Below are 24680 nucleotides of genomic sequence, written 5' to 3'. Positions count from 1 at the left end.
TACATATTAAAGGGATAGAAAGGCCAAGATTTAAATGTGCTTGGGTGCATTTGAATTTTAATTAGAATCATTTTTTAACTATACTTGCAATAACAAAATGTCTGCTTTTCAGTGGCATATGCACATATGATGTGTGTGCCTGTATTCAAGCTCAGAGAGCTAACGTGTGCCTCTGAAACATTTTTGTTAATTAATCTTTTTTGCAGAAATGCTTCTATTCAAAATTGAAATGCACCCATGCACGTTCCAATTTCGACCTTTCTATCCCTCAATAATCAAATGAGTGAGGTTAATAATTTCAAGTATGCTTTTATTAAAGGGACATTAAACCCAAATTGTCTCTTTCATGATTCCGATAGAGAATACTATTTTAAACAACTTTCTAATATACTTCTGTTATCTAATTTGCTTCATTCTCTTGATATTCTTTCCTGAAAAGCATATCTAGATAGGCTCAGTAGATTCTGATTGGTGGCTGCACCTATTTGCCTCATGTGATTGGCTCACCCATGTGCATTGCTATTTCTTTAACAAAGGATATCTAAATATTGAAACAAATTAGATAATAGAAGTAAATTGGAATTTTGTTTAAAATTGTATTCTCTGTCTGAATCATGATGTCCCTTTAAATCCTACTGTCCCTTATAGATTGTATTGAAGAACCTTACAGTACAATTGCTATGTTTATGACAAACACACTTTAATAAGCCTAACCACATCAAGGAGCCAGTATTTGTAATGAGTACATGGTGCACAACATGACTCATATCTGCAGAAGCTTCGTATATTTTAGCCATAGGAAATCATTTGGGCCTATAACACCGTATTGCATACTGTAAGGTACTTGTGTAATAAATGCATTATTATGTGAATGCTACACAAATAGCTTAGCCAGTGTAAACATGACGTGTGAGAGAAGAGGAAATCCCCGCTGTTGTTTTACTGTAGTCAGAAGCTCCCGAGCAGCAGGAGCGCGCGTGTGTATATAAGAAATCATTTTATGACACACTGACACGGAGCAGGACACCTTCAGCCGCCTGGCACGGCGACACTCATAACTTATAGCAGGTCTCCCCTGAGAGAACCAGGTGTCTGGCCAAGGAAATAAAACCGACCAATTAGCGTGTATCTTCCCTACTCAAGTGACCAATCAGGGAGCAACTGCAGGAGGGGAGGGAGCTTTGCAGCTGTGGGCTGAGAGCTGTTGCACAAGCTGTCACACAAGTGGCTGAACTACTTCAGGAGCTGTGCCCCCCTCACCGTGGGATTCCCTCTCTGGAATGACAGATCATGGCTTCTTCTAGGCTGTCACTTTCACATCTAAAGCAGGAGGCAGAGATTGAGCGCTGCAGAGCAGAGTGCCAATGGGATAGGATTCTGGGTCTGGTCAAGCAGATGTCTCCCAAATCCAAGGACAGCTCTGGTGAGTATATGCTCAATTTATAAAAAGTCCCCATATACAAGTTGCACTAATTGCACTGACACAGCCCTTATGCACAAGGTGAGCTCCCTGTTTGTTGTCACAATAACATGTGACAATGCGCCAAGTCAGTGCTGTAATGGAAAGCACAGTTAGATCGACGTAGTGTAAACAGAGTTTAGAATTTAGATAAATTGTATTATAGTACAAATTGCCTTATTTGCCCCAGGGAATAGACAGTTACTTGCAGAGGTTACAAACCCATTTGTTTTCTTCTTGGTCATAGATAGCAGTTTATGATAGCGAGTTTATTATCAGAATTGCCATTATTTGGTCTGGGTTATGCATATTGAATTTCATATTTATTAATGACATTTACATTATACATGACCATATTAATTAATGGTCATGTAACTAATTAAAATGGTGAAATTGCAGCCCTAGCAAACAGGACTACTTAATTACCTAAATTCAGAAATACAAAACTCAGTAGTGGCTCTTTGTTGCAGTCTCTGATTAATTTCTCTAACTTTCTCCTTTTGCAAAACATAAAGGGCTAGATTACAAGTGGAGCGCTAATTTATAGTGCTCCTGTAAACAGGCGCACCATAAATGATCAGCCATTACAAGTAGCTGGTTAATGCTGTAGCGAGCTTGCGGTACCACTTAGCGCTCATTGAATTAACCAGAGGTCAGGCCTCCTGGTTAATTAAAAAAAATGTCCCCAAATTTGCCCCCAAATAAAGTGGATAGTTCCAGTACAAAATAAAAAAAAAAAAATCAGCATTTTTATTTTTGTAAATAATAACTGCATAAAGCAGTTTTAAGGGGTTAAAGTGGGTGGGTGTGGGGTGTTAGAAAAAAATGGCACTGAAAAGTGTCTTTACATTGCGGTCTATAGGTGACTGTGATTTCACTTGAAATATATATGTATATGAATATATACATATAGATTTATGTGTTTAATATGTGTATATGCATGTATATATTCACATACATTTAAAATTTGCTGTACATCGATGCGCGACTTACCCCCTTTGCTGCGCTAGGTTCTCTGCCTTGTCTTATGGCATGAGAACGAGGCTCCCATTGGAGCCTATGGAAACGCGCTTTAGTGAGTACAAAGCTTCCCTGACCTTGCGTTCGCATTGCGCTAAACCTGTAATACCAGCACACATTTGCGTGCACCGTTATTACCGAGTGGAATGCAAATATCATGCTCGCGTAAGCACAATTTTGCACTCCACTTGTAATCTTCATCACTGCATGCCTATTTTTCTTGTATGTTTGTGTATGGGTTTGTGACAGTTATTTTATAAATAAGTATAAGTGTTTTTATTTGATATTTGTTTATCTAGAAATATATAACAAAATATGAATAAACCGTTTTCCTACCTACTGCCACGCCTACAATAAACTTGAAAGTACCCTTTGAACGCATGCGCTCACTGCCGCAGTCGGAAAACATTATAGAACACCAGCCTACAAAAAACTTGGAAATACACTTGTGCACGCATGCGCTCACTGCCGAAGTCCGCAAATATTACAAAACACCGTCCACAATTTTGGCAACTAGCTATTTTTATTCTGTATATTCAATAACATTATACTGATTTCTTTGATTAAAGGAATGAACGTATTTCAATAAAGCAGACATAATCCAAATAGTTACAAACATTCCCTTTCATGATGAAACGCTAATACATTTTGTAACTATTTAGATTATGTCTGCTTTATTGAAATACGTTCACTCCTTTCATCAAAGAAATCAGTATAATAATATTGAATATACAGAATAAAATAACATAGTTGTAGGAAGCCTTTTTTTAAAAATGGTATTTTGATGTCCCCAGCTAGTTGCCAAAATTGTGGGCAGTGTTGTGTAATATTTGCCGACTTTGGCAGTGAGCGCATGCGTGCACAAGTGTATTTCAAAGTTTTTTTGTAGGTTGGTGTTCTATAATGTTTGCCGACTGCGGCAGTGAGCGCATGCGTTCAAGGGGTATTTTTAAAGGGACACTGAACCCAAAATTTTTCTTTTGTGATTCAGATAGAGCATGCAATTTTAAGCAACTTTCTAATTTACTCCTATTATCAATTTTTCTTCATTCTCTTGCTATCTTTATATGAAAAAGATGGCATCTAAGCTTTTTTCTTGGTTCAGAACTCTGGACAGCAGTTTTTGATTGGTGGATGAATTTATCCACCAATCAGCAAGGACAACCTAGGTTGTTCACCAAAAATGGGCCGACATCTAAACTTACACTGTTGCATTTCAAATAAAGATACCAAGAGAATAAAGAACATTTGATAATAGGAGTAAATTAGAAAGTTGCTTAAAATTTCATGCTCTATCTGAATCACAAAAGAAAAAAATTGGGTACAGTGTCCCTTTAAGTTTATTGTAGGTAGGCGTGGCCATAGGTAGGAAAACGTAACGTGGTAGGGAAACATTACGGAACACCTGCCCATTTCTGGAGCACTATTTAGCAATAGGTTTGCAAGAATGTTATCCATTTTCAAGAGCACTAGATGGCAGCACTATTTCCTGCCATGTAGTATCCAGATGCCTACCTAGGTATCTCTTTCAACACAGAATATTATGGGAACGAAGCAAATTTGATAATAGAAGTAAATTAGAAACTTTTTTTTTTTTAAATGTATACTCTGTCTGAATCACAAAAGAACATTTTGGGTTTCATATTCCTTTCACAAGTTAAATTCCATTGTGTCCCCTCATTTGAAAATATTGGTTACTCACAAAGTATAGCATTACCTCTCCAAAGCTTAATGAAACAACTACATTTGATAACCTATGAGTAAGGGAGATATTTCTTACTGGAGTTTGATAACTTTAGGAATCTAGACCAGACCGTTGTAACTATCGATCATGGTTGCTTTAAGATGTAAACGAGTTATGGAAATGGTGTACTTTAGTTACTTATTATAGTTTTGATTGCTTCTGTCTGCTTCCTCTTATTTCCGCACCCTGACTGTGTTTAACTGCTATTGTTCCTGTGTACCTGCCCTGTGGTCATCACAACTGGCTTATTTAGTACTTAATGTTTTTATGCGTTGCTATCTTAGGTCCTGGAGGCAAATACATTTTTACTATGAAATCTAAAGGTCTGTTTAGGGATTATATTACACGTAAAATTAGGGTTTAATAATTCTGCATTGCCTGCACTAAATGCCATCTGTATTAAACACCTCCCCTTATCTGAAGGGCAGAGTGTTATAGCACATTGTTATTGTGATAGAAACACACCCAGTCTACAAATACTGCTTTAGGTACATAGCATGTATATTTACATAAGGTCTTAGAAATGCAAAATATAAGCATGTTAATACAATAAAACTCAATTATTTTGTGTTATTAAAGGGACATGATACCCAAAATGTTTTTTTCATGATACAAGTTTAAACAACTTTCCAATTTATTTCTGTTCTCAAATTTGATTAATTCTCTTGTTATTCTTTGTTGAAGTAGCAGCAATGCACTGTTGGGAACTAGTTGAACGCATCTGTTGAGCCAGTAACAGGAGGCATATATGTGTAGGCACCAATCAGCAGCTAGTTCCCAGTAGTGTATTGCTGCTCCTGAGAATACTTAGGTATGCTTTTAAACAAAGGATACAAAGTGAATGTAGCAAATTATATAATTGAAGTAAACTTTAAAGTTGTTTAAAGTTGCATGCGCTATCTGCATCATGAAAGTTTTATTTGGGCTTTACTGTCCTTGTAATGATCCTGGTTTAAGAAGTATTTTGCATATAAATAATATTTACTTATTTAGAGATGATTTAACATAAATATTTCCAGCATATTGTTAAAATAGTAAACCTGTGTTTATGTTTAAGTTCAGACCGTTATTCTGTATTAAACAAATGGTTAGATCTTTTGCATGGATACACAGGCTTAGCTGAAATTGAAGCAAATTGGTTTAGTTATTTTCTTAAAATGGTTCATGATAGTTCAAAACTTAAAGGGACATAAATGTAAGAAATAACTTTTTTCAAGTATGTTAGATCATTTTATTGTTGCCTTATTCCTTACATATACTTATGTGTATAGGCCCTTGTAAATGATTTAAACACATATTTAAAGTCAGCTCCAGAGGAGCATAGCGTTACTGGGACCTAGTTGGACACATCTGGTCAGCCAATGAGAACAGACTTGTGGCTGTGGCCACCAATCACCAGCTAGCTCCCAGCAGTGCATTGGTGCTCTTGAGCTGACTTTATCAACGTGTTTAAACCCTTTTGTAGGGATAAACACATAGGCCTAGATTACAAGTGTAGCACTATATTCAGTGCACGGCTCTCATAATAGCACACAATCTTGTATTACAAGTTAAAGGTAAAACAGAATTACCAAAGAATGTTTAGTGCGGCAGACATCTTTTTAGCAGGCCCTATACGTTCAATGGATAGCGCAGCTGTGTTAAACATCGCTCATTTTACAAGCGCAAAACATAACAGCGCAAAGACTGGAGACCTGAAGTAAAGTGTTAGGGCTAGAATAAAAGTCTAACAAAACACATGTAAAACATTAAAATAAAGTAATACAATCATATATATATAAATATACATATATATACATATACGTTAATGTATCTATATGTTTATTATTAGGGATAGGAGAGATAAGTGCTAACATTTTCATTTGTTCTCTCTTCATATACACACAGAAATAAGATAAGGAAACTTTCGCCTAGATTTAGAGTTTTGCGGCCAAAGGGGTGCGTTAGCTACGCGTGTTTCCCCCCCCCCACACCTTTTAAACAACGCTGGTATTTAGAGTTCTCTGAAGGGCTGCGTTAGGCTCCAAAAAGTGAGCGTACAGGCATATTTACCGCCACTTCAACTCTCAATACCAGCGCTGCTTACGGTAGCGGCTAGCTGGAAAAACATGCTCGTGCACGATTCCCCCATAGGAAACAATGGGGCAGATTGGGCTGTAAAAAAAAAACTAACACCTGCAAAAAAGCAGCGTTCAGCTCCTAACGCAGCCCCATTGTTTCCTATGGGGAAACACTTTCTAAGTCTGCACCTAACACCCTAACATGAACCCTGAGTCTAAACACCCCTATCCTTACACTTATTAACCCCTAATCTGCCGCCCCCACTATTGCTGACCCCTGCATTATATTATTAACCCCTAATCTGCCGCTCCGTACACCGCCGCAACCTACATTATACCTATGTACCCCTAATCTGCTGCCCCTAACATCGCCGACCCCTATATTATATTTATTAACCCCTAATCTGCCGCCCCCAACGTCGCCGCTACCTACCTACACTTATTAACCCCTAATCTGCCGACCGGACCTCGCCGCCACTCCAATAAATGTATTAACCCCAAAACCGCCGCACTCCCGCCTCACAAACCCTATAATAAATAGTATTAACCCCTAATCTGCCCGCCCTAACATCGCCGACACCTAACTTCAAGTATTAACCCCTAATCTGCCGACCGGACCTCGCCGCTACTCTAATAAATGTATTAACCCCTAAAGCTAAGTCTAAGCCTAACCCTAACACCCCCCTAAATTAAATATAATTTTAATCTAACAAAATAAATTAAATCTTATTAACTAAAGTCTTCCTATTTAAAACTAAATACTTACCCGTAAAATAAACCCTAATATAGCTACAATATAACGAATAATTATATTGTAGCTATTTTAGGATTTATATTTATTTTACAGGCAACTTTGTATTTATTTTAACTAGGTACAATAGCTATTAAAAAGTTATTTACTATTTAATAGCTACCTAGTTAAAATAATTACAAAACTACCTGTAAAATAAATCCTAACCTAAGTTACAATTAAACCTAACACTACACTATCAATAAATAAATTAAATCAATTAACTACAATTACCTACAATTAAATAAACTAAACTAAATTACAAAAATAAGAAAAAGATTACAAGAATTTAAAACTAATTACACCTACTCTAAGCCCCCTAATAAAATAACAAAGCCCCCCAAAATAAAAAAAATTCCCTACCCTAATCTAAATTAAAGTAGTTAACAGCTCTATTACCTTACCAGCCCTTAAAAGGGCTTTTTGTGGGGCATGCCCCAAAGAAATCAGCTCTTTTGCCTGTAAAAAAAAACACAATACCACACCCCAACATTACAACCCACCACCCACATACCCCTACTCTAACCTAAACCCCCCTTAAATAAACCTAACACTACCCCCCTGAAGATCTCCCTACCTTGAGTCGTCTTCACCCAACTGGGCCGAACTCTTCATCCGATGGACCAAAAGAAGACATCCGGAGCGGCAGAAGTCTTCATCCTATCCGGGCAGAAGAGGACGTCCGGACCGGCAGACATCTTCATCCAGCGGCATCTTCTATCTTCATCCATCCGACGAGGAGTGGCTCCATCTTCAAGACCTCCGGCGCGGAACATCCTTCTTCAATGACGACTACCGACGAATGAAGGTAACTTTAAGTGACGTCATCCAAGATGGCGTCCCTCGAATTCCGATTGGCTGATAGGATTCTATCAGCCAATCGGAATTAAGGTAAGAAAAATCTGATTTGCTGATTGAATCAGCCAATCAGATTCAAGTTCAATCGGATTGGCTGATCCAATCAGCCAATCAGATTGAGCTCGCATTCTATTGGCTGATCGGAACAGTCAATTGAACGTGAGCTCAATCTGATTGGCTGATTCAATCAGCCAATCAGATTTTTCCTACCTTAATTCCGATTGGCTGATAGAATCCTATCAGCCAATCGTAATTCGAGGGACGCCATCTTGAATGACGTCACTTAAAGGAACCTTCATTAGTTGGGTAGTCGTCGTTGAAGAAGGATGTTCCGCGCCGGAGGTCTTGAAGATGGAGCCACTCCTCGTCGGATGGTTGAAGATAGAAGATGCCGCTTGGATGAAGATGTCTGCCGGTCCAGATGTCCTCTTCTGCCCGGATAGGATAAAAGACTTCTTCCGCTCCGGATGTCTTCTTTTGGTCCATCGGATGAAGAGTTCGGCCCGGTTGGGTGAAGACGACTCAAGGTAGGGAGATCTTCAGGGGGGGTAGTGTTAGGTTTATTTAAGGGGGGTTTGGGTTAGAGTAGGGGTATGTGGGTGGTGGGTTGTAATGTTGGGGGGTGGTATTGTGTTTTTTTTACAGGCAAAAGAGCTGATTTCTTTGGGGCATGCCCCGCAAAAAGCCCTTTTAAGGGCTGGTAAGGTAATAGAGCTGTTAACTATTTTAATTTAGATTAGGGTAGGGAATTTTTTTATTTTGGGGGGCTTTGTTATTTTATTAGGGGGCTTAGAGTAGGTGTAATTAGCTTAAAATTCTTGTAATCTTTTTTTATTTTTTGTAATTTAGTTTAGTTTATTTAATTGTAGGTACTTGTAGTTAATTGATTTAATTTATTTATTGATAGTGTAGTTTTAGGTTTAATTGTAACTTAGGTTAGGATTTATTTTACAGGTAATTTTGTAATTATTTTAACTAGATAGATATTAAATAGTAAATAACTATTTAATAGCTATTGTACCTAGTTAAAATAAATACAAAGTTGCCTGTAAAATAAATATAAATCCTAAAATAGCTACAATATAATTATTCGTTATATTGTAGCTATATTAGGGTTTATTTTACAGGTAAGTATTTAGTTTTAAATAGGAAGACTTTAGTTAATAATATTTAATTTTTTTCGTTAGATTAAAATTATATTTAATTTAGGGGGGTGTTAGGGTTAGACTTAGCTTTAGGGGTTAATACATCTATTAGAGTAGCAGCGAGGTCCGGTCAGCAGATTAGGGGTTAATACTTGAAGTTAGGTGTCGGCGATGTTAGGGAGGACAGATTAGGGGTTAATACTATTTATTATAGGGTTTTTGAGGCGGGAGTGAGGCGGTTTAGGGGTTAATACATTTATTATAGTAGTGGCGAAGTCCGGTCGGCAGATTAGGGGTTAATAAGTGTAGATAGGTGGCGGCTACGATATTGGGGGGGCAGATTAGGGGTTAATAAATATTATGTAGGTGTCGGCGATGTTAGGGGCAGCAGATTAGGGGTACATAAGGATAATGTAGGTGGCGACGATGTGCGGTCGGCAGATTAGGGGTTAAACATTTTTATTAGAGTGGCGGCGATGTGGGGGGACCTCTGTTTAGGGGTACATAGGTAGTTTATGGGTGTTAGTGTACTTTAGAGCACAGTAGTTAAGAGCTTTATAAACCGGCGTTAGCCCAGAAAGCTCTTAACTACTGACTTTTTTCTGCGGCTGGAGTCTTGTCGGTAGAGGGTCTACTGCTCACTTCAGCCAAGACTCTAAATACCAGCATTAGGAAGATCCCATTGAAAAGATAGGATACACAATTGGCGTAAGGGGATTTGCGATATGGAAAAGTCGCGGCTTGGAAGTGAGCGTTAGACCCTTTCCTGGCTGACTCTAAATACCAGCTGGCGGTAAAAAGCAGCGTTAGGAGCCCTTAACGCTGCTTTTGACGGCTAACGCAGAACTCTAAATCTAGGCGTTTGTTTGTGTGTGCATAAGAGTGATAAGAGAATTGATCTCCCTTCAAGCTCAGAACATATTAATGGGTTGCAGTTTTAAATAGTATAACCAGCTAGTTCATATACAAAACAAAACTAAAGGAACAATTTTTCAAATATTTTGTACTCTTCAACTGACATAAAAAGTAATTAGAAACACATTAAGGGGAATCCAGTTTTACGGTACACTGTCCCTTTAAGTTTTAAACTTCCAGAAACATCTGAAACCAGAAATTTCATTGCTTTTTCACATTTAATTGAGAACGTTAATTCTGGCATTAATGTATATGTTTGTGATTTATTAGAATGACTAGTTGAAACGTGTATTTAGTACATGCGTATTTTAGTGGACCTGAGTAATATAAAATATATGAAATGAAGCATATCCAATTCTTTCTAATATTTCATTCTCGATGTCCTCTCACTACCTTTAAGGAATACTGAACCCACATTTTTTTCTTTCATGATTCAGATAGAGCACGCAGTTTTATGCAAATTTCTAATTTACTCATATTATCAATTTTTCTTCGTTCTCTTGGTATCTTAATTTGAAAAAGCAGGAATGTAAACTTATATACGGCCCATATTTGGTTCAGCTAAAATTCAGCCACCAATCAGCAAGAGCTATCCAGGGCGCTGAACCAAAAATTGGACGGCTCATAAGCTTACCTGCTTCTTCAAATAAAGATACCAAGAGAAAAAAGAAAAATTGCTAATAGGAGTAAATTAGAAAGTTACTTAAAATTGAATGCTCTATCTGAATCACAAAAAATTGGGTTCAGTATCCCTTTAACCCCTTATGGACCGGGCATTTTAGACAAAAACTTCCCCAAAAGATGGGAGCATTTTTAGCATTTTTGCCATCACTACATTTAATGAGAAATAGAGCCTTTTTTTATATTTACCTATCAAAACTATATATTTTTTTAGTAGACAACCCAAAGTATTGATCTAGGCCCATTTTGGTATATTTCATGCCACCATTTCACAGCCAAATGCGATCAAATTAAAAAAAATCGTTAACTTTTTCACAATTTTAGGTTTCTCACTGAAATTATTTACAAACAGCTTGTGCAATCATCGCACAAATGGTTGTAAATGCTTCTCTGGGATCCACTTTGTTAAGAAATAGCAGAGATATATGGCTTTGACATTGCTTTTTGGTAATTAGAAGGCCTAGCTCTCTTCCCTCCCTCACCTCACAATTGTCACCGCCATCTTAAGTACTGGCAGAAAGTCTGCCAGTACTAAAATAAAAGGCTTTTTTTTTTATCATTTTTTTTTAATAAATATTCTGCAGTGTTGGATCCCCTCTTAGCCCCCAACCTCCCTGATCCCCCAAACAGCTCTCTAACCTTCCCCCAGCTGTCTGCCAGCACCCAGTTTGCTGCAAATTAGGCACATACCCTCCCCCTCCCAGATTCCTTTATGGCAACGGATCCCACATAGGATCCCCCTCATTGCCCCTACCTCCCTCCTTCCCCCTCAATGATGCAGGTTTTTTTGTATTTTGGTCTTCCCTGTAGCGTGAAGTAGCGGACCCACCCACTCCCGCCCTCCTCCCGCCTCTTACAGTGATGGGCCGCCCACCCGCCTCCCTCCTTATTCTCCCACCCACCAACGATCGGCACCACCGCTGTCCGATGCAAAGAGGGCCATAGAGTGGCCCTCTTTGCATCGGTAACTCTGCAAATTTATTTCTGCAGTACCCCACTCATGGGGCATGCAGAAATAGCGCAATCTTGCAAATTTGAGCGAGATCTCGGCAGAGAGAAGCCAAGGGCATAACGACAAGCGTCGTACAGGGTATGGCGCTGGTCGTTAAGGGGTTAAGCTAAATCTCTCCAAAACTAAGCTCCTTATTTTCCCACTTCTTCAAGAATACCTACCCCCAACCTTCTCTAACTGTTGATAATAACATCACTACCCCAACACCGCATGCCCGATGTCTTGGGGTCAAACTTGACTCAGATCTCTCACTCCCCACATCCAATCTTTGGCCAATTTTTGCTGCCTCCACCTTAAAAACATCTCCAAAATTAGCCACTTCCTCACACAAGAGTCTTGTGACAAGACACAACTAAGACTTTAATCCGTTCTCTAATCATTTCCCGCCTTGACTATTGCAACTCCATCCTCTACGGCCTCCCTAGCTTCCGTCTATCTCCCTTACAATCCATAATAAATGCTTCTGCCAGGCTGATCTTCCTTACACGTCGCTCCTCATCTGCTGCACCTCTCTGCCAGTCCCTTCACTGGCTTCCTCTAACCACCAGAATAAAACACAAAATCCTGACTCTAACTTTTAAAGCTCTCAATAACACTGCTCCACCCTATATCACCTCGTCTCTAGATACTCTCCCTCCCGTCCCCTTCCCTCTGCTCATGACCTCCTTCTCTCCCCCTCTCTCGTTACCTCCTCACATTCCCATCTAGAAGACTTCTCCAGACTCTCTGCCTTGCTCCACAAGATTCTCCACTAGTTTTCAAACTTTCAAGCACTCCTTAAAGGGACTGTCAACACCAGAATTGTTGTTGTTTTAAAACATAGATAATCCCTTTATTACCTATTCCCCAGTTTTGCATAACCAACACTGTTATATAAATGTACTTTTTACCTCTGTGATTAACTTGTATCTAAGCATCTTCTGACAGCCCACTGATCACATGACATTTTATTTATTATCTATTGACTTTCATTTTAGCCAATTAGTGCAGTGTCTGCCACAAGTCATGGGTGTGATCACAATTTTGTCTATATGACTGACATGAACTAGCTCTTCCCTGTTGGGAAAAGCAAATAAAAAAGCATGTGATAAGAGGCGGCCTTCAAGGGCTTAGAAATTATCATATGAGCCTTCCTAGGTTTAGCTTTCAACTAGGAATACCAAGAGAACAAAGCAAAATTTGTGATAAAAGTAAATTGGAAAGTTGTTTAAAATTACATGCCCCATTTGAAACATGAAAGTTTTTTTTGGACTTAACTGTCCCTTTAAATATATACTTACATTTTCCTATCTTAGTTCCTCTCCTTTAGTTATCGCATTGAACCCCCTTAGCATGTAAGCTTATGAGCTTAGCTGCTTTGTAGATCACCTTCATGAGAGCTGATTTACAACAGTGAGACTCTTGGCAGGGCCCTCTATTCCTTTGTCTCCCATAATTCTTACCTTGCATATTAGACTCATGTCTTTAGCGCTGCGGAATCTGTTGGCGCTCTACAAATAACAATAATAATAATAATTAGCATAATTTTTTATTGAGTTCAAATGATATTTGTCTAAATATTTACGTCACCCATGATGTTATTGGGTGACTGTTTCACCTTATCAAATCACCTTTACTTTGTATAATGAGCTTACACGTCAGCGGGCTTGTTTTTCTTCTCTGCAGTTTACTCACTACTGCCCTCTGTTGGAGAATACAGTGCATACACTTGTATGTTTGTGATACTTATGAAAGCATATGCCTTCTTTATATTTTGCTTATTTCAGTAGTGCATTGCTGCACCTTTAACAAATGATACCAAGAGAATGAAGCATATTTGATAATTGAAGAAATTTGGAGAGTTGTTTAAAATCACATGCTCTATCTGAACCATGAAAGAAAATTTGGGGTTTTATGTCCCAATGCTACATTTTCTTGTCAAGATTGAAGGTGTATCTTTTACCACCAGTAGTGTTAAATAAACAATAATAAAGAATTAATTATAAACAAAAAAAAAAAAATCAAAAATTAACTTTATCAAATGAAAACTCATTTTAATAAATGTATTTTTTAAAAATACATGCAGTTCTTTTTCTAACATTTTTAAAGGGATATTGAACCGAAATTTTTTCTTTCATGATTCAGATAGAGCATGCAATTTTTAGCAACTTTTTAATTTACTGCTATCAATTTGTCTTCGTTCTCTAGGTATCTTTATTTGAAAAATCAGGAATGTAAGCTTACGAGACGGCCCATCTTTGGTTCAGCTCCTGGGTAGCGCTTGCTGATTGGTGGCTAAATGTAAATTAGAGAGTTGCTTAAAATTGCATGCTCTATCTCATTCACGAAAGAAAAAAAAATTGGTTCAGTTTCCCTTTAATATCTATGATGTAGTCATTATGACTTCTACTTTGCCCATAGAACATTTATAGAAATATGTGCAGATAAAAGTAATGATAACTAGTATTAAATAAAACAAATACAATTCAGCAGCACTCCCTGCTCTGTTAAGGAAAATAAGTTACAGGGATGTGCTGTACCCGAAGGGTTAATTAATCATACACATTATTATTCTTTTTAATAAGGGTAAATATAAAAATACATTATCAAAAGGAATATAACAGTTTGTTTAGGCAAAGGGTTTATAATTGCCCAACCTTTACTTTCCTGATACCTCACCCATGCAATTCATGCCATGAAATGATCTTCCCTAGCCAGAGGGCACAGTGACATATTCTCTAATTCACTACTTGTTTTATTTCCAACCTTCTAAGCTTCCAACTTCTTATCTCTAATGCAGGGACATGGAAGAGAAACAATAAAGTTTCATGATTCAGATAGAGTATACAATGTAAACAAAATGCTTTGAGTTGACTTTTGTTATCACATTTGACACTTTTTCTTGGTCACTTTTGTTTAATGATGGTGTAGAGAGGTAGGAGTGTGCATGTGTATTAAAAGGACAAGAGACCCCATTTTTTTTCCTTTCATGATTCAGACAGAGAATGCAGTTTTAAACAAGTTTCCAATTTACTTCTGTTATCTAATTTGCTTCATTCTCTTGGTGTCCTTTGATGAAGCAACTATGCACTACTGGGAGCTAGCTGAATGCACTGCGTGAACCAATAACATGAGTCATAAATGTGCAGCGAGCAATCAGCATCTCCTGAGCTTACCTAGGTATACTTTTCAATAAAGGATATCACCAGAACAAAACAAATTAGATAATAGAAGTAAATTTGAAAGTTGTTTTAAAATTACATTCTGAATCATGAAAGAAAAAAATGTGGGTTTCATGTTCCCTTAAGCACTATTTGCTTGCTGCAGTGTATATAGCAATGTTATATAATCAACATTTACTGAAAGCTTTAGAGTGCAGTCAGAGCTCCGAAAGTTCTCTGCCTGCTGAATCTCCCTCTATAGGTCGCTTGTGTGAAATTGCTGCCTACACATGCCACTGCCACATAGTGTTCAGAACATGGACACGCGCCTGAAACTACTTAAGTATGACCTCATAGAAAGGGGCCAAAGGGGGCACGCAATGATTGGAGGAAGCCAGATTTGTCATCGATCTGCTAAAGAAAGCAGCAGATGCGGGTGGAAGGTAAATATTTAAAAAAATAAGCATTTTTGTAAACTTTAATAAGAGTATTGTTTGATCAGGGACGTGCATTCATAGGAGACAGGTGAGGCAGGCATATTATGGAGAGAAGCAGTAAGACGCTCTGCCTCTCTCCGTTGTGTAACATATTACAGGTGTTACCTATAAGCCGTGATCGACAGCACCACCCGCTGGTGGTGGAAGCACTGCGCAGCCAATAAACCCTAAATGAGGCAGCTCTGATAGCTGCCGCTGTGGGGGAAGCCACCAGGAGCCAATCAGCAGCGGTGATGTTCACGTGAACGAAGTTGTACTCACAGTGCACGAACAGTACTGGGAGGAAGAGGCGGAGCCAGCACCGGCTTACTATAGGAGTTATTGGAACTGCAGCTCCCCTGGCCCATGTATGCATGCCCCTGAATAGGTCCATGACGGCCCGGGTGCGGTAAACTTTATTTTTTTATTGCGAAAATGTTTTCATTAGTATTGTAGGCAGTCATCGTTCACACTTGGAGCACATAGATTCATTTGGAGGGCGCGCACAGCATGACAGGCATCCATCAGCATTGTCAGTTAGTTTACACATTTTTATAAGATCGTTATGTTATAAGATCCTTATATGTTCTAAAACGTTTAGACAGTGAGAGTGCTGCATAACCTTGCAAGACTCCATTAAGTTATATGATTGGTGTGTATGCAAATGATAACATGGAAATGAAAGATTATCACTTCATATTCTTCACACTCATTTCTAAATTAACCCTGGATTATCCAAAAAAAGGAGTAAAAAAACAATGAACTATCTATGCTATTTGAGAAAGAAAAATAACTTGAATAAAAAGGCAGCAGATAGAAAGGATTCTTAGTGGTACTGAGGCTTCATGTGCAATATAAAGTGATTATTTTATCTCAGTATGAGCTGTTTTTGTAATTATTTGTAATATTATATCATTTCTGGGTTAAAGTGACATTGAAAGTAATAGTATTTAGGGCTGTACAGTCCAGTCCTAGTGTATCCAGTTTCTATCACTGAGAATGCTGCTTTGATAAGCAGTAGATCTGTAATGATGTGTTTTATTTATAAACTGTTTTGTGTTTTGGATTTAAATACAATTGGTTTGCATTAGTTCACTGACATTACAGTGCAGTCATATGTGAGAGGAAGGGTTAAAGTTTAAAAGCTGTGCACGTGGTATGCAGAGAAGCTGCACACTGTAAGACCTGACAGCTTCTATTGTCTCCTATACAGTGTAACTAAGCAGTGACTTCTGTCATGAGTGCAGTTTAACTACTGTTCTCTTATATAAGGCAGGGTTTAAATATTTACACTGTCCCTGAGTTTTAAATTGTAATACCCCGTTGTATTCGTGTATATGTTTTTTTTATATATACAGTATCTCACAAAAGTGAGTACACCCCTCACATTTTTGTAAATATTTTATTATATCTTTTCATGTGACAACAATGTAAAGTAGTGAGTGTACAGCCTGTATTACAGTGTAAATTTGCTGCCCCCTCTAAATAACTCAACACACAGCCATTAATGTCTAAACCGTTGGCAACAAAAGTGAGTACACCCCTAAGTGGAAATGTCCAAATTGGGCCCAATTAGCCATTTTCCCTCCCCGGTGTCATGTGACTTGTTAGTGTTACAAGGTCTCCGGTGTAAATGGGGAGCAGGTATGTTAAATTTGGTGTTATCACTCTCACACTCTCTCATACTGGTAACTGGAAGTTCAACATGGCACTTCATGGCAAATAACTCTGAGGATCTGAAAAAAAGAATTGTTGCTCTACATAAAGATGGCCTAGGCTATAAGAAGATTGCCAGGACCCTGAAACTAAGCTGCAGCACAGTGGGCTAGACCATACAGCGGTTTCACAGGACAGGTTCCACGCAGAACAGGCCTCGCCATGGTCGACCATAGAAGTTGAGTGAACATGCTCAGCTTCATATGCAGAGGTTGTCTTTGGAAAATATACGTATGACTGCTGCCAGCATTGCTGCAGAGGTTAAAGGGGTGGGGGGTCAGCCTGTCAGTGCTCGGACCATACACTGCACACTGCATCAAATTGGTCTGCATGGCTGTCGTCACAGAAGGAAGCCTCTTCTAAAGATGATGCACAAGAAAGCCTGCAAACAGTTTGCTGAAGACAAGCAGACTAAGGACATGGATTACTGGAACCATGTCCTGTGGTCCGATGAGACCAAGATAAACTTATTTGTTTCAGATGGTGTCAAGCTTGTGTGGCGGCAACCAGGTGAGGAGTACAAAGACAAGTGTGTCTTGCCTACAGTCAAGCATGGTGCTGGGAGTGTCATGGTCTGGGCCTGCATGAGTGTTGCTGGCACTGGGAGCTAAAGTTCATTGAGGGAACCATGAATGCCAACATGTACTGTGACATACTGAAGCAGAGCATGATCCCCTCCCTTCGGAGACTGTTCCGCAGTACAGTATTCTAACATGATAATGACCCCAAACACACCTCCAAGACAACCACTGCCTTGCTAAAGAAGCTGAGGGTAAAGGTGATAGACTGGCCAAGCATGTCTCCAGACCTAAACCCTATTGAGCATTTGTGGGGCATCCTCAAACGGAAGGTGGGAGAGTGGAAGGTCTCTAACATCCACCAGCTCCGTGATGTCATCATGGAGGAGTGGAAGATGATTCCAGTGGCAACCTGTGAAGCTCTGATGAACTCCATGCCCAAGAGAGTTATGGCAGTGCTGGAAAATAATGGTGGCCACACAAAATATTGACACTTTGGGCCCAATTTGGACATTTTGTTGCCAACAGTGCAGACCAATTTGATGAAGTGTGCGGTGTATGGTCCGAGCACTGACAGGCTGACCCCCCCAGCCCTTCAACCTCTGCAACAATGCTGGCAGCACTCATACGTATATTTATCAAAGACAACCTCTGCATATGAAGCTGTGCATGTTCACTCAACTTCTATGGTCGACCATGGCGAAGCCTGTTCTGAGTGGAACCTATCCTGTGAAACCGATGTATGGTCTTGCCCACTGTGCTGCAGCTCAGTTTCAGGGTCCTGGCAATCTTCTTATAGCCTTGGCCATCTTTATGTAGAGCAACAATTCTTTTTTTCAGATCCTCAGAGTTATTTGCCATGAGGTGCCATGTTGAACTTCCAGTTACCAGTATGAGAGAGTGTGAGAGCGATAACATCAAATTTAACACACCTGCTCCCCGTTCACACCTGAGACCTTGTAACACTAACAAGTCACATGACACCGGGGAGGGAAAATGGCTAATTGGGCCCAAATTGGACATTTCTACTTAGGGGTGTACTCACTTTTATTGCCAACGTTTTAGACATTAATGGCTGTGTGTTGAGTTATTTTGAGGGGACAGCAAATTTACACAGTTATACAGGCTGTACACTCACTACTTTACATTGTAGCAAAGTGTCATTTCTTCAGTGTTGTCACATGAAAAGATATAATAAAATATTTAAAAAAATGTGAGGGGTGTACTCACTTTTGTGAGATACTATATATAATGTGGGGGGCAGACAGAGTTGGTGTACCTGGGCTCCTGGGTTGTACTTGCCCTGCATAAGTTGACATTCCTCCCCTATACAGACTAATTCTAAGCTGTGACTGCTGCAGTGAAAACTCCTGTATTTTCTGCTTAGTGGAAACATTGCTTGCCAGGGGTTATTAGCATTTTATTGTACCCAAAAACTAGAATTCACATTGTATCTTGATCTATAGTAACCTCCACAGATAGAAGATTTCTGCAGTAAGGAGGGCATTTGTGTTTGTGTGGGACAGAGCATCTTTGTGTGTGTGAGAGAGAGATCATCTGTATGTTTATGTGTAAGTATGAGAGAATCTGTGTGTGTGTGAGAACGTGTATGTGTGAGTGACAGAGCATATTAGAGAGATTATCTGTATGTGCATATGTTAGTATGAGAGAGAGATCATCTGTATGAACATGTGTAAGTATGAGAGAATCTGTGTGTGTGTGAGAACATGTGTGTGTGATAACATGTGTGTGTGTGTGTGAAGGACAGAGTGTATTAGAGAGATTATCTGTATGTGCATATGTTAGTATGAGAGAGAGATCATCTGTATGTGTAAGTATGAGAGCATGTGTGTTTGTGTGAGTGACAAAGTGTATGAGAGAGAGATAATCTGTATGTGTAAGTATGAGAGCATGTGTGTTTGTGTGTGAGAGAGAGATCATCTGTATGTGTAAGTATTAGAGCATGTGTGTTTGTGTGAGTGACAAAGAATCTGTGTGTGTAAGAGAGAGATCATCTGTATGAGAGCATGTGTGTTTGTGTGAGTGACAAAGCATGTTTGTGTGTGTTTGTGTGAGAGAGAGATGGTCTGTATGTGTAAGTATGAGAGCATGTGTATTTGTGTGAGTGACAAAGCATGTTTGTGTGTGTGTTTGTGTGAGAGAAAGATAATCTGTATGTGTAAGTATGAGAGCATGTGTGTTTGTGTGAGTGACAAAGTTTGTGTGAGTGACAAAGTATGTGTGTGCGTGGAAGAGAGATCATCTGTATGTGCACATGTAATTATGAGAGAGCATGTGTGTGTGCATATATGTGTTTTTCGGGCATATCATAGCCACTGCCTCACCAGCCTCTGACCTCAGCACACGTCACTGTGTTTAATACTGGCCTTTAATTCAGTAAAGTTTACAATCACTTTAAACTTTCATGGTTAAGCTAGAGTATGCAATAAAAAAAATCTATTTAGTTCCATTATCTTTACTTCCTGAGGTATCAGCTCCTACTGAACATGTGCAAGTGTTCAGAGTACAATTGAATGTAAATATGTAATTGGCTGATATCCGTCACATGATACAGGGGACAAGGAAATAAAAATCTACTGTGTATCTGAAATTTAAAGTGGTGATATTGCTTTGGCTTTTATTGTGCATTTGTTGATTATGGAATGGGCTGCTGTAGCTTGGTTTTTGAGTTCAAAGGAAGGTAACATCAAAAGATGAATGACTAGAGCAAAATGACACATTTTTATACTTAAAGGGACCTTAAATACTGTACATCAGTGAAATGTAACTAATGAATGTGTTAACATCCTTTAAGTGTTAGGATGCAAAACACATACATTTTTTTAAAATTTAAAAATCCATCCTTTATTATTTTAAAATAAAAGATCATCTTCTATTTTCCATTTAGACACTGACAAGGGGACTGGGCACCTTTATGGATGCCACGTCATCCGTATGTGATCGTGCACGCAAACCCATGTTCTAACATCCTCCCCACCGGTAATACCTTGTCTGCACACTTCAGACCTGATAGCAGTTGGAGCTATTGTGCACGCAAACCCATGTTCTAACATCCTCCCCACAGGTCCTTGTCTGCACACTTCGCTGTCAGACCTGATAGCAGTTGCGCGCATTTTAGATATATGTACCATGTGTGTACAGCTTAGAGAGAAGAGCGAGCAGCCAACAGAGCAGCAGAGCAGAGTAAAGCTTAGGAAAGGATCATTGTATTCACAATTTTGTTGTCCCGCTGTGAATATATCTAAAATGCGCGCAACTGCTATTAGGTCTGAAGTGTGCAGACAAGGTTTTACCGGTGGGGAGGATGTTAGAACATGGGTTTGCGTTCAGATTTAGTAAAATATAAAAAAATTGGGCAGGCGCATTCACTAATCAGTACATCACGTGACCACCCTTTTATTTTGCAACGTGCGTTACAACATGGCTGCTCTCAGTCAAACAGATAGGCTGGGGTTTGGATGGTAAACTTAATAATATCAAATGATCTAAAAAAAAGACCAGATCCTGCTAATATAATAAGGACTGTCTTTGTAGCAGTATAAACTTTAATAATATTATAGTAATTTGTGAAATTGCAAGGTGTTTAGGGTCGCTTTAAATGTGTTTAAAAACACACTTTGTGAAAATTCATACACACTTGATGGGAGGAGATGAAAAAAAAAAAGGTTAAAGAGACAGTAAAGACCTTGTAATTAAAATACATTACTGTTGTTCTGCTGAGAATAACATATCAGCCAAGTCAATGTTTTTCAAACAAATTAACAACCCTTTACTGCAATTAGTTTTCAATAGTCAATCTCCACCCACCATTTGCCTTAATTGGAGGACCCAATCTATGGCCCGATCCAATATACGGCGCAGGTTTCAGCGTAGGCGCAGAAAACCCATGCCGCCTGTAATTTCACCTCGCACATCGGGGTATTACATATATGGCGCCGGCATTTCCTAAGTGGCGTAAGTCAGATAAACTGGCGATGTTCAGAAATGTGCGCAAATACACATTTCTGTCGTCACCAGTAATTTACGGCACTTTAGAAACTGCCGGCGCCTAAGAAAAGTAAAGAAAATAACAAATCTCCCGTAAAAGTCTAACACCCCTCCCAAAAATAAGCCCGACACGTCAAAACCCCTATATCCGCAATCCCCCCCTCTCACTACTAATAGTAAATGTATTAACCCCTAGACCGACAACACCCCACAACGCAATAAGCCTATTTAAACTATTAACCCCTATTTCCGCCATCAAACCCACACCGCAAGTAATAACTAAATTATTAACCCCTAAATCCGCCAACCCCAACATCGCAAACTACCTATTAAAACTATTAACCCTTAATCCGCCATTAACCCACAACGCAATAAACCTATTAAAATATTAACCACTAAACCGCCATAGCCCACAACGCAATAAACCTATCCAAGTATTAACCTCTAAACTGCCATAGCCCACAACGCAATAAACCTATCCAAGTATTAACCTCTATACCGCCATAGCCCACAACGCAATAAACCTATCCAAGTATTAAACTCTAAACCGCCATAGCCCACAACGCAATAAACCTATCCAAGTATTAACCTCTAAACTGCCATAGCCCACAACACAATAAACCTATCCAAATATTAAACTCTAAACCGCCATAGCCCACAACGCAATAAACCTATCCAAGTATTAACCTCTAAACCGCCATAGCCCACAACACAATAAACCTAACTCCTAACCTAACCCCCTCTAACCTAACCCCCCCAAATGAACCAAAATTACCTAATTTACAAAATACTAAAGTTACTCTTAAATTACAAAAAACTAACACTACTTTAAAAATAAAAATAAACTAAGTATAAATTAAAGGGGCAGTCTAACCAAAATTCTGGAGTAAACTGTCCCTTTAAGCTAGAATTACAGAAAATAAAAAATCTAAGATTACAGAAAATAATAAAGAAAATTACAAACTTTTAAAAAATATATACCTAATCCCTATGAAAATAAAAAAGCCCCTCCAAAATAAAAACATCCCCTATTCTAATAAATTGCCAGTAGGGCATTGCCCCAAAATAATCAGCTCTTTTTGCAAAAAATACACAAAGCCCCCCCCCAACAGTAAACCCCACCCCCAAAAAAAACCTAACACTAAAACCCTAAACTACCCATTGCCCTGAAAAGGGCATTTGTTGGGCATTGCCCTTAAAAGGGCATTCAGCTCTATTGCTACCCACCCTATCTAAATAAAATAAACCCCCCAAAAACTTTAGAAACTGCCGGCGCCTAAGAAAAGTAAAGAAAATAACAAATCTCCCGTAAAAGTCTAACACCCCTCCCAAAAATAAGCCCGACACGTCAAAACCCCTATATCCGCAATCCCCCCCTCTCACTACTAATAGTAAATGTATTAACCCCTAGACCGACAACACCCCACAACGCAATAAGCCTATTTAAACTATTAACCCCTATTTCCGCCATCAAACCCACACCGCAAGTAATAACTAAATTATTAACCCCTAAATCCGCCAACCCCAACATCGCAAACTACCTATTAAAACTATTAACCCTTAATCCGCCATTAACCCACAACGCAATAAACCTATTAAAATATTAACCACTAAACCGCCATAGCCCACAACGCAATAAACCTATCCAAGTATTAACCTCTAAACTGCCATAGCCCACAACGCAATAAACCTATCCAAGTATTAACCTCTATACCGCCATAGCCCACAACGCAATAAACCTATCCAAGTATTAAACTCTAAACCGCCATAGCCCACAACGCAATAAACCTATCCAAGTATTAACCTCTAAACTGCCATAGCCCACAACACAATAAACCTATCCAAGTATTAAACTCTAAACCGCCATAGCCCACAACGCAATAAACCTATCCAAGTATTAACCTCTAAACCGCCATAGCCCACAACACAATAAACCTAACTCCTAACCTAACCCCCTCTAACCTAACCCCCCCAAATGAACCAAAATTACCTAATTTACAAAATACTAAAGTTACTCTTAAATTACAAAAAACTAACACTACTTTAAAAATAAAAATAAACTAAGTATAAATTAAAGGGGCAGTCTAACCAAAATTCTGGAGTAAACTGTCCCTTTAAGCTAGAATTACAGAAAATAAAAAATCTAAGATTACAGAAAATAATAAAGAAAATTACAAACTTTTAAAAAAAATATACCTAATCCCTATGAAAATAAAAAAGCCCCTCCAAAATAAAAACATCCCCTATTCTAATAAATTGCCAGTAGGGCATTGCCCCAAAATAATCAGCTATTTTTGCAAAAAATACACAAAGCCCCCCCCTAACAGTAAACCCCACCCCCAAAAAAAACCTAACACTAAAACCCTAAACTACCCATTGCCCTGAAAAGGGCATTTGTTGGGCATTGCCCTTAAAAGGGCATTCAGCTCTATTGCTGCCCACCCTATCTAAATAAAATAAACCCCCCAAAAACCCCTTAAAAAACTCTAAGTCTAACCCCCAAGTGGTCCTCATCTGTCCTGAAGACCGACGGAGAAGGTCCTGTTCCAGGCGGTGAAGTCTTCTTCCAAGCGGCAACCTCTTCTTTCTTCTTCCAGGAACCAGCCGGCGAGCTGAAGACCGGCGACCGCGGAGCCATGGAGCGTGGAGGATCCTCTTCATACGATCTCCGCCGTACACTGAATAGGAATTCAAGGTACGCAATTAAAAATGACGTCCCTTGAATTCCTATTGGCTGATTTGAGCCTTCAAATTCAAATCAGCCAATCAGATGAGAGCTACTGAAATACTATTGGCTGGTCAAATCAGCCAATAGGATAAGAGCTACTGAAATTCTATTGGCTGATTTGACCAGCCAATAGGATTTCAGTAGCTCTCATCCGATTGGCTGATTTGAATTTGAAGGCTCAAATCAGCCAATAGGAATTCAAGGGATGCCATTTTTAATCGCATACCTTGAATTCCTATTCAGTGTACGGCGGAGATCGTATGAAGAGGATCCTCCACGCTCCATGGCTCTGCGGTCGCCGGTCTTCACTTCCAGGCTCGCCGGTCTTCAGTTCCAGAGTCGCCGGTCTTCAGCTCCGCGGTCATCGGTCTTCAACTCCGCCCTCCGCTCCGCGCCGGCTGGTTCCTGGA

General features: G+C 39.1%; 1 protein-coding gene across 1 annotated transcript in view; it reads left to right on the top strand.

Annotated features, from left to right (window-relative positions):
- Positions 1-1200: 1200 nt before the first annotated feature.
- Positions 1201-24680, top strand: part of TTC7A (tetratricopeptide repeat domain 7A) — a 1159252-nt gene continuing 1135772 nt past the window's right edge. The window contains exon 1 of the mRNA XM_053712237.1: positions 1201-1423. Coding sequence (XP_053568212.1) covers positions 1291-1423 — 133 coding nt within the window. The 5' untranslated portion in view covers positions 1201-1290. The remainder of the gene's footprint in view (positions 1424-24680) is intronic.

This window comes from Bombina bombina, chromosome 4, assembly GCF_027579735.1.
Source record: "Bombina bombina isolate aBomBom1 chromosome 4, aBomBom1.pri, whole genome shotgun sequence".
NCBI classification, from domain to species: Eukaryota; Metazoa; Chordata; class Amphibia; order Anura; family Bombinatoridae; genus Bombina; species Bombina bombina.
Note: the sequence above shows the minus strand (reverse complement) of the source record. Positions and strands in the feature narration are given on the sequence as shown.